This window comes from Podarcis cretensis (assembly GCF_951804945.1).
Source record: "Podarcis cretensis genome assembly, chromosome: 1".
Classification (NCBI taxonomy): Eukaryota; Metazoa; Chordata; class Lepidosauria; order Squamata; family Lacertidae; genus Podarcis; species Podarcis cretensis.
The window spans coordinates 57,886,385-57,899,650 of record NC_137170.1 but is presented as its reverse complement, the minus strand read 5'-3'; the positions used below and the strand labels follow the sequence as shown (position 1 = coordinate 57,899,650).

At 42.1% G+C, this 13,266-nt stretch overlaps 1 protein-coding gene across 6 annotated transcripts in view; it reads left to right on the top strand.

Moving 5' to 3' along the window:
- Positions 1 to 13,266, top strand: part of PRR5L (proline rich 5 like) — a 70,490-nt gene that overhangs the window by 36,254 nt on the left and 20,970 nt on the right. For all 6 annotated transcript variants that reach the window (XM_079952168.1, XM_079952167.1, XM_079952169.1 and 3 more), the window contains exons 5-6: positions 4,788 to 4,845; positions 8,740 to 8,831. In XM_079952168.1, coding sequence (XP_079808294.1) covers positions 4,788 to 4,845; positions 8,740 to 8,831 — 150 coding nt within the window. The remainder of the gene's footprint in view (positions 1 to 4,787; positions 4,846 to 8,739; positions 8,832 to 13,266) is intronic.

Genomic DNA, 13,266 nt, shown 5'->3' with positions numbered 1-13,266 from the left:
CATTCCAGTCAGCAGGAAAAGCACTCAGAATGTGTGAGCTAGGCTGCCGAGGGGTGTGGCCTAGGAAGACTGAGGGTGGTTGGGGGAGAGTCCCAGGGATCAGCTAGAGAGGTGTGGAGGGTTGTATTCTGCCTTGAGTCTGACATTCTTCAACCCTGATCTAATAGAGCACAGCACAAGCATGCATATTATTTGCCATTCTTATCTCCGGTTAGACTTTTATTAATCTCTGTATACAGTTAATCGCAAAGACAATGTACAATGTAAAGATAACATACATTGAATAGAAAATCATATAAATCCACTTCAGTTAGCGCATCTATAGAGTCATCATACCAACAGTAAATTGTTCTCCTCCTAACAAGCAGGATGTAAATTGCCAAATAAATAAACATCTCTCTCCTGACCTTGTATTTAACTGCAAGCATAAACTGTGTCCACATGTGCACAACAAAGCCACAGCTGCTTCCTCATTCACTTCAGCAGTGAAACGAGGTGCATAGAGACGATGTACATGCGGGGCAAATGTGAGACTTTGCCATTCACTTTAATGCCAGAGGTTTGTTCTATATGCACACCTCATTCCACCATCAAAGTTAGAATGCCTTTGAGTCTGGGTCTGTTAAAATTACAAATGTAGATTACAAAATTGCTGCATTAGTGCATCAGATTGAATGGGAACCATTTCGTGCGGGAGATGTGTTTGAGTGCAGCCGCTTGCCACGTGGCGCCTCAGATATTTTCTGTGCTTTCACAAACTTGCAGGAGGGAAGTTTGCAGAGCTGTGGGGAAGATCTGAAATTTCAAGCGGTGATTATGGCTATGTACACATTTGTCCATTTGTGGTGAGAAAAGGTAGTTTTTTTTATCAAGACACAATTGTGCATGCTTTCCCTCAGTGTGCTGCTTTTGATCAAGGTTTGGTTCCAAATCCTGCTCTCCACAAGGATGAGTGTGGTTAGTTGATATGTTTAAAAACCCATCCCTTAATTAGATTAGCCAATTACACCTTTTCCTCCCCACACCTGCCCCGGGTGAAGGAAGAGGGAAGTGGTAATCACAATCTTGGTATATGTCCATCTGCAGTGTCATTGGTCAGATGTGGATATGCCACATTGCTGGAGCTGCCTTCATCACTTTTCAAATGGCCACACTGTTTGATGGGCTAGGGGGTAAAAGAGAATCAATCTGCATTGAGCTTTTATTTTTGGAATGAAAAAGCAATTTAGAGGAGCATAGAGGTTGGGCAATTAGTGCAATTAAGGGATGGGTGCAGTTGGTGCAGTGTGTGGACTAGGTAGAAAAACAACACCGACAAGATTCAGTAGGTATTGACTGTAGCATATAATGTTGCTTCTATGCAGCATTACAGGAGTAGACTATTTCAGAAGCAGGATAGCCCAAAACTCATGTGCTATTGTAGCTGAAATGACCGAAGATCAACCCTCCTCATCATTTTCCTCCTAATGCAAGGCAAATGAGCTAGTTGACCCTTGTCAGTTGTAGAAGGCATATCTGTTTTTCCTTCCATCCTTTCTTCTAGGTCAGCAGGCTGAAACGTGCCACTTCTACACATCTTTACTTAATTGTTGAGAACTCTTATTGGCTGGAGGATTGACAGGTTGTGCAATATGTCTTTCCTGTGCCTTAATTGGATCTGTGTTACTGACCTTCTATAACTGCATGTGCATGCAGGTTAGATGTTTCTATATTGAGTTAAATCTGTCCTGGATTTTCCTTGGAGATGTAGGTGGTAGAATGAAAGCATATTTTCCACCATTCTGAGTTCAGAGCAGGACATGTTATTCAGCTAGACCACTGACTGTTGTGTATATATGGCCAATGTGTATGGAGAAAGAAGTCCTGAGGAAATGGAAAGCATAATAAATTAGCATTCCTGATGTGACCTGAGTGGTGGGCAAGGTTCCCTCAGAAACTTGATTTCTAAAGAAAAGATTTGGAGAGAGTTTTGCCTAATTTTGCCATCATCCACCTTGGCCTAGCTTAAAGTGTCTCTGCCAGCTGAGCCTTTTCCTGTTGCTTCACCTCAACCTTGCATTTTCATTCAAGAAACTTTCCATTACATTGAGTACCTGAGACCTTTTGGGGGTGCCAAATCATTTTTCCACGGGACATGTGAAATGGCATGAATAATGGGTATTTGTCTTCCTATTCTGGAAAACACAACAATATCTTCTTTCTTGCTGCCCTGGGCTTCTTTGAGGGGAACGGCAGTTCAAAAAAACTGAATAAATTAAAAAACAAAAACAAAACTATTACAGCATTGTTTGTTACTGGCAATTTCTTAACTAATTCTAAGCACCTATTTCTAAGGAATGCCCTGCCATTAAAAGGAGACAGAGACCTCCATGTAGCAAGAAAAACAAACAGACCCTGATTTATTTTAAGTGTATAGTGTCTCTGAGAATGTCGTACTTTAATCCTAAATCCTTTAATTAGGGTGGCATAATCTTTCTAGTTCCACAAAATAAATATAGCACTTTTGAAAATAAGGCATTGCAAACAAATTTATGATTTGTCAAAATGAGAATATCTGCTTCCCCACCAATGCTAAACATTCAGAATGTCTCTGTGATTTTTTTCACTTTCCTGGCTCCATTCCTCTCCTTTGGCTTTTTGTAAAAATACAGGGAAGTGGTTGTTTACGTAGTCAGATGTGACTGTTCCTCCTTGATTTAAAAAAAAGCACAACCCAACAACTTTGGAATATTAACTGGCAAATCTGTTTTGTTCACTGCCCCTCCCCCAATATATTGGCTTCCATATAAAGGTAAAGGGACCCCTGACCATTGGGTCCAGTTGTAGATGACTCTGGGGTTGCAGCGCTCATCTCGCTTTATTGGCCGAGGGAGCTGGCGTACAGCTTCCGGGTCATGTGGCCAGCATGACTAAGCCGCTTCTGGCGAACCAGAGCAGCACATGGAAATGCCGTTTACCTTCCCGCCAGAGCAGTACCTACTTATCTACTTGCACTTTGACGTGCTTTCGAACTGCTAGGTTGGCAGAAGCGGGGACCGAGCAATGGGAGCTCACCCCGTCGCGGGGACTCGAACCGCCAATCTTCTGATCGGCAAGCCTTAGGCTCTGAGGTTTAACCCACAGCGCCACCCACGTCCCTACTTGCATATAGATTACCCATTAATAATTGGAATATATGAGTAGTCATGAAACCACAATGAATGGATGCATGTACACTCAGAGCAAAGGAGTGAAGCCATTCCTGTTTGAGGGATCATTGCACTACTGCAGAACTTACACGCCCAGGCGGTTTGAGTTTGACTTCATCCCCAAAGGTACAGTCCTCCATTGTCTTCTGAGACAGATGGGTGTCAACAGACTATGTATGAACCTGAAAGTTAGAAAGAATAACCTGCCAGTAAATTTAGAAGCAGGGTGTCACATCCATTACTCACTGTGTCCTTGTTTATATGCAGTGCTAAGCAAAGTAATTGCTTAGGGTGAATGAGCAAATGGACAGGCTTCTAGAGAAGAGTATATGTCTGTTTTTCTCCTTCCCAGTCGTTCTGTGTTGTGCTAACCTAAGCCATGGTTTAGATTAGCATTATGTGCAAACCATGCCAGGTTTGCATGTGCTCTGCTCCTGTTTGAGTCTGTTTTATTTTTTTCCAAACTTGAGGAAACCAGTCCTTTGAAGCTTTAGTCTTCACTCCCAACTTTAACAAAGGGTTAAATATAGATAATTAAACAACAGGCTAACTTACTCAGAAAGCAGATAAAAGGAAGTTTTTATTATCAGCTCATAACAGTAGATGATGGGGGGTCACTAAGTTAAGCTGATGATCAGGAAAGGCAAAAGGATAGGCAATGGATTTCTGCCACATTCATGAGATAAAAACTGTTCTCCTTTAATTTTTGCTTTTCTTTCCTCTCTTCACTACCCAGCTTGAGGTTGCTGGTTTTATGCAGCAGCTTATTCCATAAAGTACTACATATGCACTGAAGATGTCATATGCAGAGTAAAAATTGTATTGTACTCCTAATTCCTGACATAGTGGAAGACTAGCTGGGTAGTCATAACAACGTGCTTTATTTTTAATTTTAGACAAACAGTTAATTTCCTGAGACTGTCTCTTGCTGCTCCAAAGAGATTGGCCTATTGTATTAGTTTTCTAATTGCAGAATTTGGTGGAGGCTGTTGACTTTAACAAGAGATGCGGTTATAGTATGGGACCTTCAAGGTATGCATGGTGTGCTACTGATGTAAGGGATATTCTCTACTCCATATTTCTGGTCGTGGTGTGTTGATTAAATTGCAAGTAAGCTCACATCGAAGGCAGAGCATGTCCTTTCATTCATTATTCTCAGGAACTTGATAAATGCACAGAATGGATTTCTCAGTTGCGGAGTTGTGGTTATTAGCATTGAATGCACATTCTAACCCAGTTTAACTGAATTTAACTATCGTGGTACTACTTATGGGTTTGTTGGCAAGTTGAAAAATAAAGCACGACTGAACTGTAATGCCGACCCTGCTTCTGAATAATCGTATGAAAGAATAGGCTAAGGGCAGATTTCCTGGCAGTGGTTTTTGAGTGATAATTACTACACCATTTGGCAGCTTAGTTATATGAAATAGGTATTACTGCAAGTGTGTGCTTTGCCATTAATACAGAACTGGATGACCGAGAGCGTACTGGGTTGAAAGCATATTGCCGCCTGGCTGGGTGAATCCACTATAAATAGCATTCTTAAAAATGGAAATCATCACATGTATGTTCAATCTGTTTCTCTTCTCTTTTTGGTAGAACCAGCTCCTTTCGAAAGGCTTGCTGTTCATGGAGGAGAAGGTTAAACTTTGTGAAGGCAAGTATAGAGGGGCTGCTGCACTTCAGGAGAGGGCTAAAAGCCCTGTGAGTTATCTTTTCAGGCTTGGGTCACTTAGGTGGTTTTGTGGAAAAACCAACACCTGTGAGTCACATGACTAAATATTATAAGGTCCTGTTCTGTACAAGCAAGAAACTGAGCCCTGATGATAGCACAGAGTAGAAATTTAATTGGAGCACAGAGGAAGTAACTTTCTCTTCCTAAAAGAAAAAAAGCTAATACAAATAATCACTTATAAAGTGGGAGTTGCTACATATAGCACTTGTTCATGGACCCACTTCTCTTTGTCCTTATTGTCTTGCTAACATCTAGCAATATGGTATACATGGGGTTGCCTCTGAAAGTGGCTTAGGAACTTTAGCTGCTACAGAATTCAGCGGCCAGGACCTTTTCAACTGTGTGTGTTATTGTTTTTGTTCGTTACTATGTTGAGTTATTTTCTGTTTTTATATGGTAAACCACCCTGTGATCCTTGGATGAAGGGCAGTACAGAAATTCTATAAAATAGATAAGTAGTGGTAAGGTGAATCTTGTGACTTCTGGATTTCTAGCTGGCAGTACCGTAGCAAGACATTTCTCACATCTTAGCAGAACAATTAACAGAACAATCCCTTGTGCTAGGCTGTCAGGGAGCATTTGGGTTAAGCGGAGGCTTTCTGGCTGAGCTGACTTCCCTCTGTCACAGTAAAGCAAGCATCTCTCCATTGGCACCAGCCTCCTCCTTCCATCCACTGAATGTGCAGGCAGCTGAGCAAGCTGAGGAAGAGATCCTTAAAAAGGGCATCATGAGGGTGGGAAGGGGCTGAGCCTGCCCAACATCTGCTCACATGATGTTATTGGTGCGTGGTCATTGGGCCAGTGATCATTCCAGATCATTCTGCTCTCTCCCCCTTTGCACTGTCACTACTGTGATTTGCTGGACTGTGGAAGCGATGGCGGTCCTGCTGCTCTGCAAAGGGCTGCTAGCAGGAGGCTGTGAATTCTGGATTTCTCTGTTCATATCCTATGATTCAGATGGGCAGCGTGTGACTGTCAAAACCAGGAAGATCTGGGAAGGCTTCCAGTGGTCATGGTATATGGCTTTTTCACAGACATGCAATAAGCTCATAATTTTTTACTAGCCCACAAAAAGGTTTATTAGCTTGCCTGTACACATGGATTTCATTCCCTGATGTCCCAAAAAGAGAAAAATAAGAAACTATTCCCTTCTAGTTTTGGTTACCAGGAGGCAATTGTGACTTGTCATAGGTAAACAAGGGAGATTCAATTATGGGCCTGCTTTATCACGTATGGCTCTCTCGTCTAGTTTCTTATCACTTGGATCTGACTGTTCCCAAACTCGCAAAAGTAAAGGAAGAAAGGAGCTCCGCAAATAACCTTTTGCAGCTCTTATGCTGCGATTCCTTCTGTTGATTTTTATTTTTTAGTGGACTGAACCTGCTCCTAGCAAGTAATCAGCAGGCAGATTGGGTGTGATACAGCAGCTCTAGAGTTTGATATGCTGTTTGCTGCTAAAATTCAACTTGTAAACTTAATTCCAGCTGGTCTAGTCCTGGAGAATGCTGGCTTCCTCCATGGGAAAAATTTCACAACCTGAAGTTTAATTTTGAAAGTAGTAAAACTTTATGTTGAAAAACAGTGGGCCATAGGTTGCACAGGCTGCAACTCTAAGCGCTGTTATTGGGAAGCGAGCCTGAGCTATATTAGGTGGGAATTTGGCTGTAACATTGCAATATTCAGATCTACAGTACTCAATTTGAGGTCTGCAGTGTAAGTCACACAGTCCCTTTGGAAACCATGTCCATATGTGGGTTAAGCCAGGACATACATCTATCTGCTTGTACTGCCCTCTGGCCTCTGAGAACATCCAGCAGCTTAAAACTAATAGTTCCAGATTGGAAAGAAAAGCTCATTTTGGCAGCTTCTGGGTGGTGAGTTTCTGAATCACTCACATTTATGTGGAATGCAAACAGTGCCAGTTTGTGGCTGCTGAAACTTATTTTTTGGCAGGGGGAAATGCACGATGCTTATTTTCCATGGTTATACCAAAGATCACGTAGATGCTCCTTTGCTTTGGCTTGGGCATGTGAACTGAAAAATGTTTGAAAACCTGGTGACCACAGGAGTTATGACATCGGTGGTAAAGATGAGAGCTACTTGGTTAATCAGATAGTGGGGCATTTGATCTTGCTTGCTCTGTGTGACATGAAGATACCTTCCCTGCCCCTTTGAAATACACCATGCTGATAGGATAACAATTTCTGCAGGGGAATCTCCATACATATGCATCTGTGCTGTGCGCCAACTTCAGTTGTGGGTGAAAGTAGTATTTTTGTGAAAGCTGCTGCGCCAACATCAGAAAATAGTTGGAGATGCACATTCATGTTTACATCCCACGAAAAACAAAATCAGGTCCAGATGGGTACCAGTATCAATGTTCAATGCAAATTTGGATTTACACCAATGGTTTTTACCCTGAGTAGATACAGCCCACTATAATGATGTTATAGCTTACTATATTCCACGGGTACTGAGTGGTTCTGCAGTTACAGAACATAGGACTTGGTAGGATTTAGGGGAGCACCCGAATATTCATGCCCTGAAATCAACAACAAGGAGGTCAGTTCCTCAAATTAAACATTTGGCTGTTACATTTGCCCCCTCTTTCCCATAACGTGTTCATGGTTTTAGTTGAAGGCTAACTAGATTTTGCATGACTTTGGGCATTAAGGTCCCGCTCCTAAAGAGATTTGCAAGGTTTTTCTTTCATTCTTTGCTTTTTACAAAAAGGATAAACCTTGTTTTAAAAGCTTCATATCACCTTTGCCAAAGGCAGTGTGGTACACTGGTTATTTCTGGACCGAGGCTAGCATTTTCCCCCTTTTTGCGTGTGAAGACCCCCAAAACCACCCCCCAAATAAAGACACAATAGACACAAAATTTAGTTTAAGGTTTTTGTCATTAATTTTGGTCATAACTTTATTGATTACAGCATGTGAGTGGTTGCTTAGGCATTGGTTCCTGACTACCTGAACCTGCACAGTAGCAGGAACAGGACTGACACTGGGCACCACCATATGTCAGTAAGGGAAAGCATCCTGGGGGAGTGAGAAGCTGGCTTTGATCTCTCAGCTCACCCCAGATGCTCCCAGGGGCTCTGCTGTGGCCCTAGCCCCTTGCCAGAGTTAGGACAAAAGCAAGGTGAACCCCTGGATTCCTGCAACAGAATTCTCTAGCAGCAGTGAAGGAGGGGCAGGCACAGCCAACCACTTCCTCTCCACAAAACATTGAACCAATGCCTAACCACCAACCTTACAAAGTTGTGACAGTTTGCTACACGGTAGGCAAAAACCAAATGGCAACAGCCAATCAGCCCATGGCAAAATTCCTACTGGGCCCCTGCTCCAAAACAGACAACTCCTAGACAGGCAAAGCAAGGCCAAAGAACAGCCCTAAGTATAGGGAGGGTAGAAGGGTGATTCGATTCACATTGTAGGAAAGAGAAAGCTCCCAGCAACGTGCAGCAGCTTAAATAGCCCCCCCAGTAGCCAATAGATGACCCAACAGGCCAAATTTCTACCCCAGCAGCCAAGGGGCAATCAATGGGGTGTTGTGGCTATCCAAACGGTCCCGCCCCACAACAGGGAGGCAGTTTAGGTGATCTCACCGCAACACGTGCCCTCCATGATGGAGGACACAATATCTTGGAAGAGGTGGAAACATAAACTGAGCTACAGTTACCAACACTTGTCTGCCTTTACAGAGAATTAGTCAATAGTTGGATGGCTTGCTTTGGGTAGAGTATAGCTGAATATCAGAGACCAAGTTCTAAAACAAGGTTCTTTTTCTTCACCCCACCCTCTGTTTGCTTAGAAGAGAATCGCATTGACATACTATCTGAACTCTGGGATCACTTCTTCACAGAGACTCTTCCCACACTCCAGGCTATATTTTACCCTGTTCAGGTAAGTCTAGTTAAAATATAAGCTTGGCAGGGAGGAGAATACAGTTCAAACTTACCACAAACTACCTCTCTGAAAGCTGTTGAGACACCCAACACTTAAACTGTAAAGAAATAGATTTCAGGTATAAACCACAGAACTGCCGAACTTAAAGATATATAGAGGAGGTCTTAGTATTCTAATAGGATACAAATTCTGTGTGACTTCAAATATACCTTAAAACAGACTTCCTCATCCCATGTTTTGAACTGGTTTCCACCAGTTCTAGTCAGTTCAGTATTTTGACCACACTTACATGGGCATACTTGCTAAAACATAGGCAGAAGAAACTTCCAAAAAACAAAGGAGGGCAGATGAGTTGTGAAGATCCTTTGACATCTTTATATACCTTGATATGCTAATGGAGTGGAGTTGTCATGTGGGGCAAATGGTCCATTGACATCTAAACACCCAAGAGGTCAAAAAGAATGAACCTCTCTGGAGCTTCCTTAAAGGCCAAGATTTCTACCCTTTGTAAATTTCCTTTCTGGCTTCCCTTTCAATCCCTTTATAGCAGATGCGAAGAAAGTAGATTTGAATCTACTGGTAGATCTCTCAGTGAGTTTCATTCTATCCACAATTGACTCCTAATTGGTTAACAGATAGAAAGGCCTCTCACCTCCCCCCATAAAAAACCAGATTGCTGAAAAGGAAAAGAGGGTGTGTGTGTATAACCAGGAATGGATTTTTGTGGGAAAGTTCTGGTACTGAAAACAAATTCTGAGGGTAAGCATGTACTTAGAAATGCTCTCTTCTTAAATTTTGAGGGTACCCCCCTGGTCACACTTTTCCACCTGGCTCCTGTTGGTGGATCAAGTGGCTCCATTACAAAAACAAAGTAGATTCCCCCCCCCCAAAAAATATAGTATACTGTACATTGTATATCATTTCCTGTCATTGTAGTTCATATCAAGACATTACAAACTGCACACACAAAATATATTTTGTAAGAAGGGTAGCTGTGGAGAGCAGGGAGTGCCCATTTCCAAGGCTGGCTCTTCGTTTTCAAACCATGGGTTGATTTGCGAAAAGGCACATCCAGACAGTTAAAAGGGTGTGCATTTTGCAACAGTTAGCAGTTTAATTTTTCTGCTGTTTGTGGGCTGGATTCTCCTCCCCCTTGAGCAGGGGAACAACAAAAATTTTGTTGGCCTCTTACTCAGTTGGCTTCAGCGAAGGACCAACCATTCTATGTATTGTTTGCTTGACAGACCCTAACAATCCTAACTACTGAGTAACTTTTAAATGGGTATTTTAATATAGCTACTTTGAGATAAGAGGGCAGAGAATACCCAGTCATTCCCTGCTATAGTAATTATTCTTGAACTTGAGGGACCTAAATGATAATATCCACACACACATACCCTATGCTACCCCCAAGGAGTTGAGTCACCTAAATGAGAGACAGCTACCTTGTGAACCAAAGAAGAAATCTTGTCTGGGCATGAGGAGTTTCTGGCAGCATAAATTTCCCACAGAATGAAATTCTTGTGAAGGTCACATGCTTCTATGTCTGCCCTTGGCAATCTGGTATTGGCTAGCTTATCCCCCCCCCCTTCCAGCTCCAAAATATCTATTAGAGGCATGATACAAGCCTCCTACTCAGCCCCCAACCTGGCAATTTCCAAAAGGCCTAGAAGACTGGAAATACTTGCTTTTTGCTATGTATATACTAACTTCTCATGATGTCTGTATTAATTCTCTCTCTTCCTCCTTTCCTATCCCTCTTTATTTCCCATACTTGCAGCGGATAATAGACGGTATGTGTGAGAATGCCTGTTTTAGAAGGCTATGGTCTCCCTCTTGCTACTTTTAAAGTGATTTATGTCTCAATCCTTAAAATATCAAATGGAAATAAGACTTTTTTTTAAAAAAGTGAAATGTCTTTCCTTGTAGTGTATTCAGAACTGGAGTGTAAATCAGCTGAGAAGTCAATTTCACCCAATGGTACACTGCTTTTAAGGTAGACGTCACAATGTGGTTTTAAACAATAAGCATCAATTTTAAAATTCTACGACAGTTTTTTTTTCAAAGTTGGATCCCCAAATGTCATAGAATCATAGTATCAGAGAACTGTAGAGTTGGAAGGGACCCCAAGGGTCATTTACTTCAACCCCCTGTAATGCAGGAATCTCCACTAAAGCATCCATGACAGATGGCCATCCAACCTCTGCTTAAAAACCTCCAAGGAGGGGGAGTCTGCATCACCTTCCAAGGGAGTCTGTTCCACTGTTGAACAGCTCTTATTGTCAGAAAGTTCTTCCTGATGTTTAGTTGGAATCCCCTTTCTTGTAATGTGAAGCCATTGGTTCAAGTCTTACTCTCCAAAGCAGAAGGACGCAAGCTTGCTCCCTCTTCCATGCAATGGCCCTTTAGATATTTGAAGGTGGCTATCACATCTCCTCTCCGTCTTCTCTTTACCAGGCTAAACATATCCAACTCCTTCAACCATTCCTCATAAGGCTTGGTTTCCTTGATCAACTTCCACCATCCCTCAACATTGGCTACACAGGCTGGTGATGCTGGCAGGTGTAGTCCAGCACCATCTGGGGACCCCAAGGTTGAAGAACGATAAAAATGTTTTATTACAGAGTCTGCCAAGCCAAACTTTTTGAAAGTCTGAGAGCTGAATGGTGGCACCTAACCAGACAGTTCTTACTTCCTATTCATGGCAATATGGTTCTTCAGAAACCCCAGTGTTGGGGGGGGGGATGTATCACCTTAGGTGGGAGCTAGATACTATCAGCCCCCTTGAAACATCCCTCCAGTCTGAAGAGGATTCATTTATGAGAACACGTCTGAAAATAGTTTTCCAACCAGCTCTGAATCCACTTGACAATATTACCACTTAGGTAAAGGGACGCAGGTGGCGCTGTGGTCTAAAACCATTGAGCCTCTTGGGCTTGCCAATCAGAAGGTTGGCGGTTTGAATCCCTTGACGGTGTGAGCTCCCATTGCTCTGTCCCAGCTCCTGCCAACCTAGCAGTTCGAAAGCACGCCAGTACAAGTAGATAAATAGGGACGGCTGTGGCGGGAAGGTAAATGGCATTTCCGTGCTCTCTGGCTTCCATCACGGTGTTCTGTTGTGTCAGAAGCAGTTTAGTCATGCTGGCCACATGACCCAGAAGGCTGTCTGTGGACAAATGCCGGCTCCCTCGGCCTGAAAGCAAGATGAGTGCTGCAACCCCAGAGTCGCCTTTGACTGGACATAACTGTCCAGGGGTCCTTTACCTTTTTTACCTTTTTATTACCACTTAGTAATACCATTTACCTATTTAGTTATGGGGCAACTTGTCAAGTACTTGACTTATATAAAGTTTAAATATGTGAAAGCTTCATAGTGATTTTTCTCAAGTTATGTCATACCACTTCCCCTCTCTCCCATCTTTCCTTTGTAAAGGAATGATAGTGTAGAATCCTGCATAACCTTTGCACCAACACTTTGCTATAAATGAGATCTTTCATCAGGATCTCCTTTCCCACAAATCATTCAATAAAAGTTTTGATTTCCTTAAAACAACATGGCCAGCCAAATATTAAATTTGGTTCAAGATTATGTAATCTATAAAATAGAAATCATTATTAATTTTAAACTTGGTTTCTGTAAATTCATGTAAAGTCCAGAGTTAAGCTTTTTGAACTCTGAACTTTTTTGGGGGGTGGAAGGAATACAACTGAAGTCTCTGGACTTTCCCCCCATTATTGTGTATGTGTGTTAAAGGCCATTCTGAGTTATATGTGCTTTTAAAGCAAACATAGTTCATGGCACAACTTGAAAGCCTTACAAAGCTCTTCACAAGTCTAACTTCACAATGTTTACTTGGAAATAATTGTTTTGCCAACTTGGTTCCTGAAAATGGACTAGAGAGAATGCCAAGTGTTTGTAACACTGAATGATATGAGGAAATAGACTCTATGAGGGAAAGAGGCTCTAGGGAGATGCTTAATCCTTTTCCAAACACTGATCCTTCCTAGAAAGTTCCCCTTTCTTCAGATACATTATCCCCCATGCCCCACTTCCAGCTAGACTTCCAACACAGAAGCAGTAGAAAGGGTCTTTCTACTTTGGTGCATTGCACGTAATAATTGATGTGTGTGCATGTTTGCGCGAACCACTTATGACTTCCCCATCCTGTTCTGCAAATGGTCACATATCCCTGCATTCCTGTTATCTCAGCAATGGATTGAAGACACCCATTTGCAGAGATAACACTTAAACTTCCATCCTTGGTAAGCCCTGTCATTGATTTAATATGTGAATAAGTACATTTTCATAGCAGGTTAAATTTGCAAGATAAACTATGTGCTTGATTTAGCTTGTTTACACTTACAAAGCTAATGCTGCGACCCTGCAGAAATCTCATACTTTCTACAGCTTTATTTTGTGTGCCCATAAATA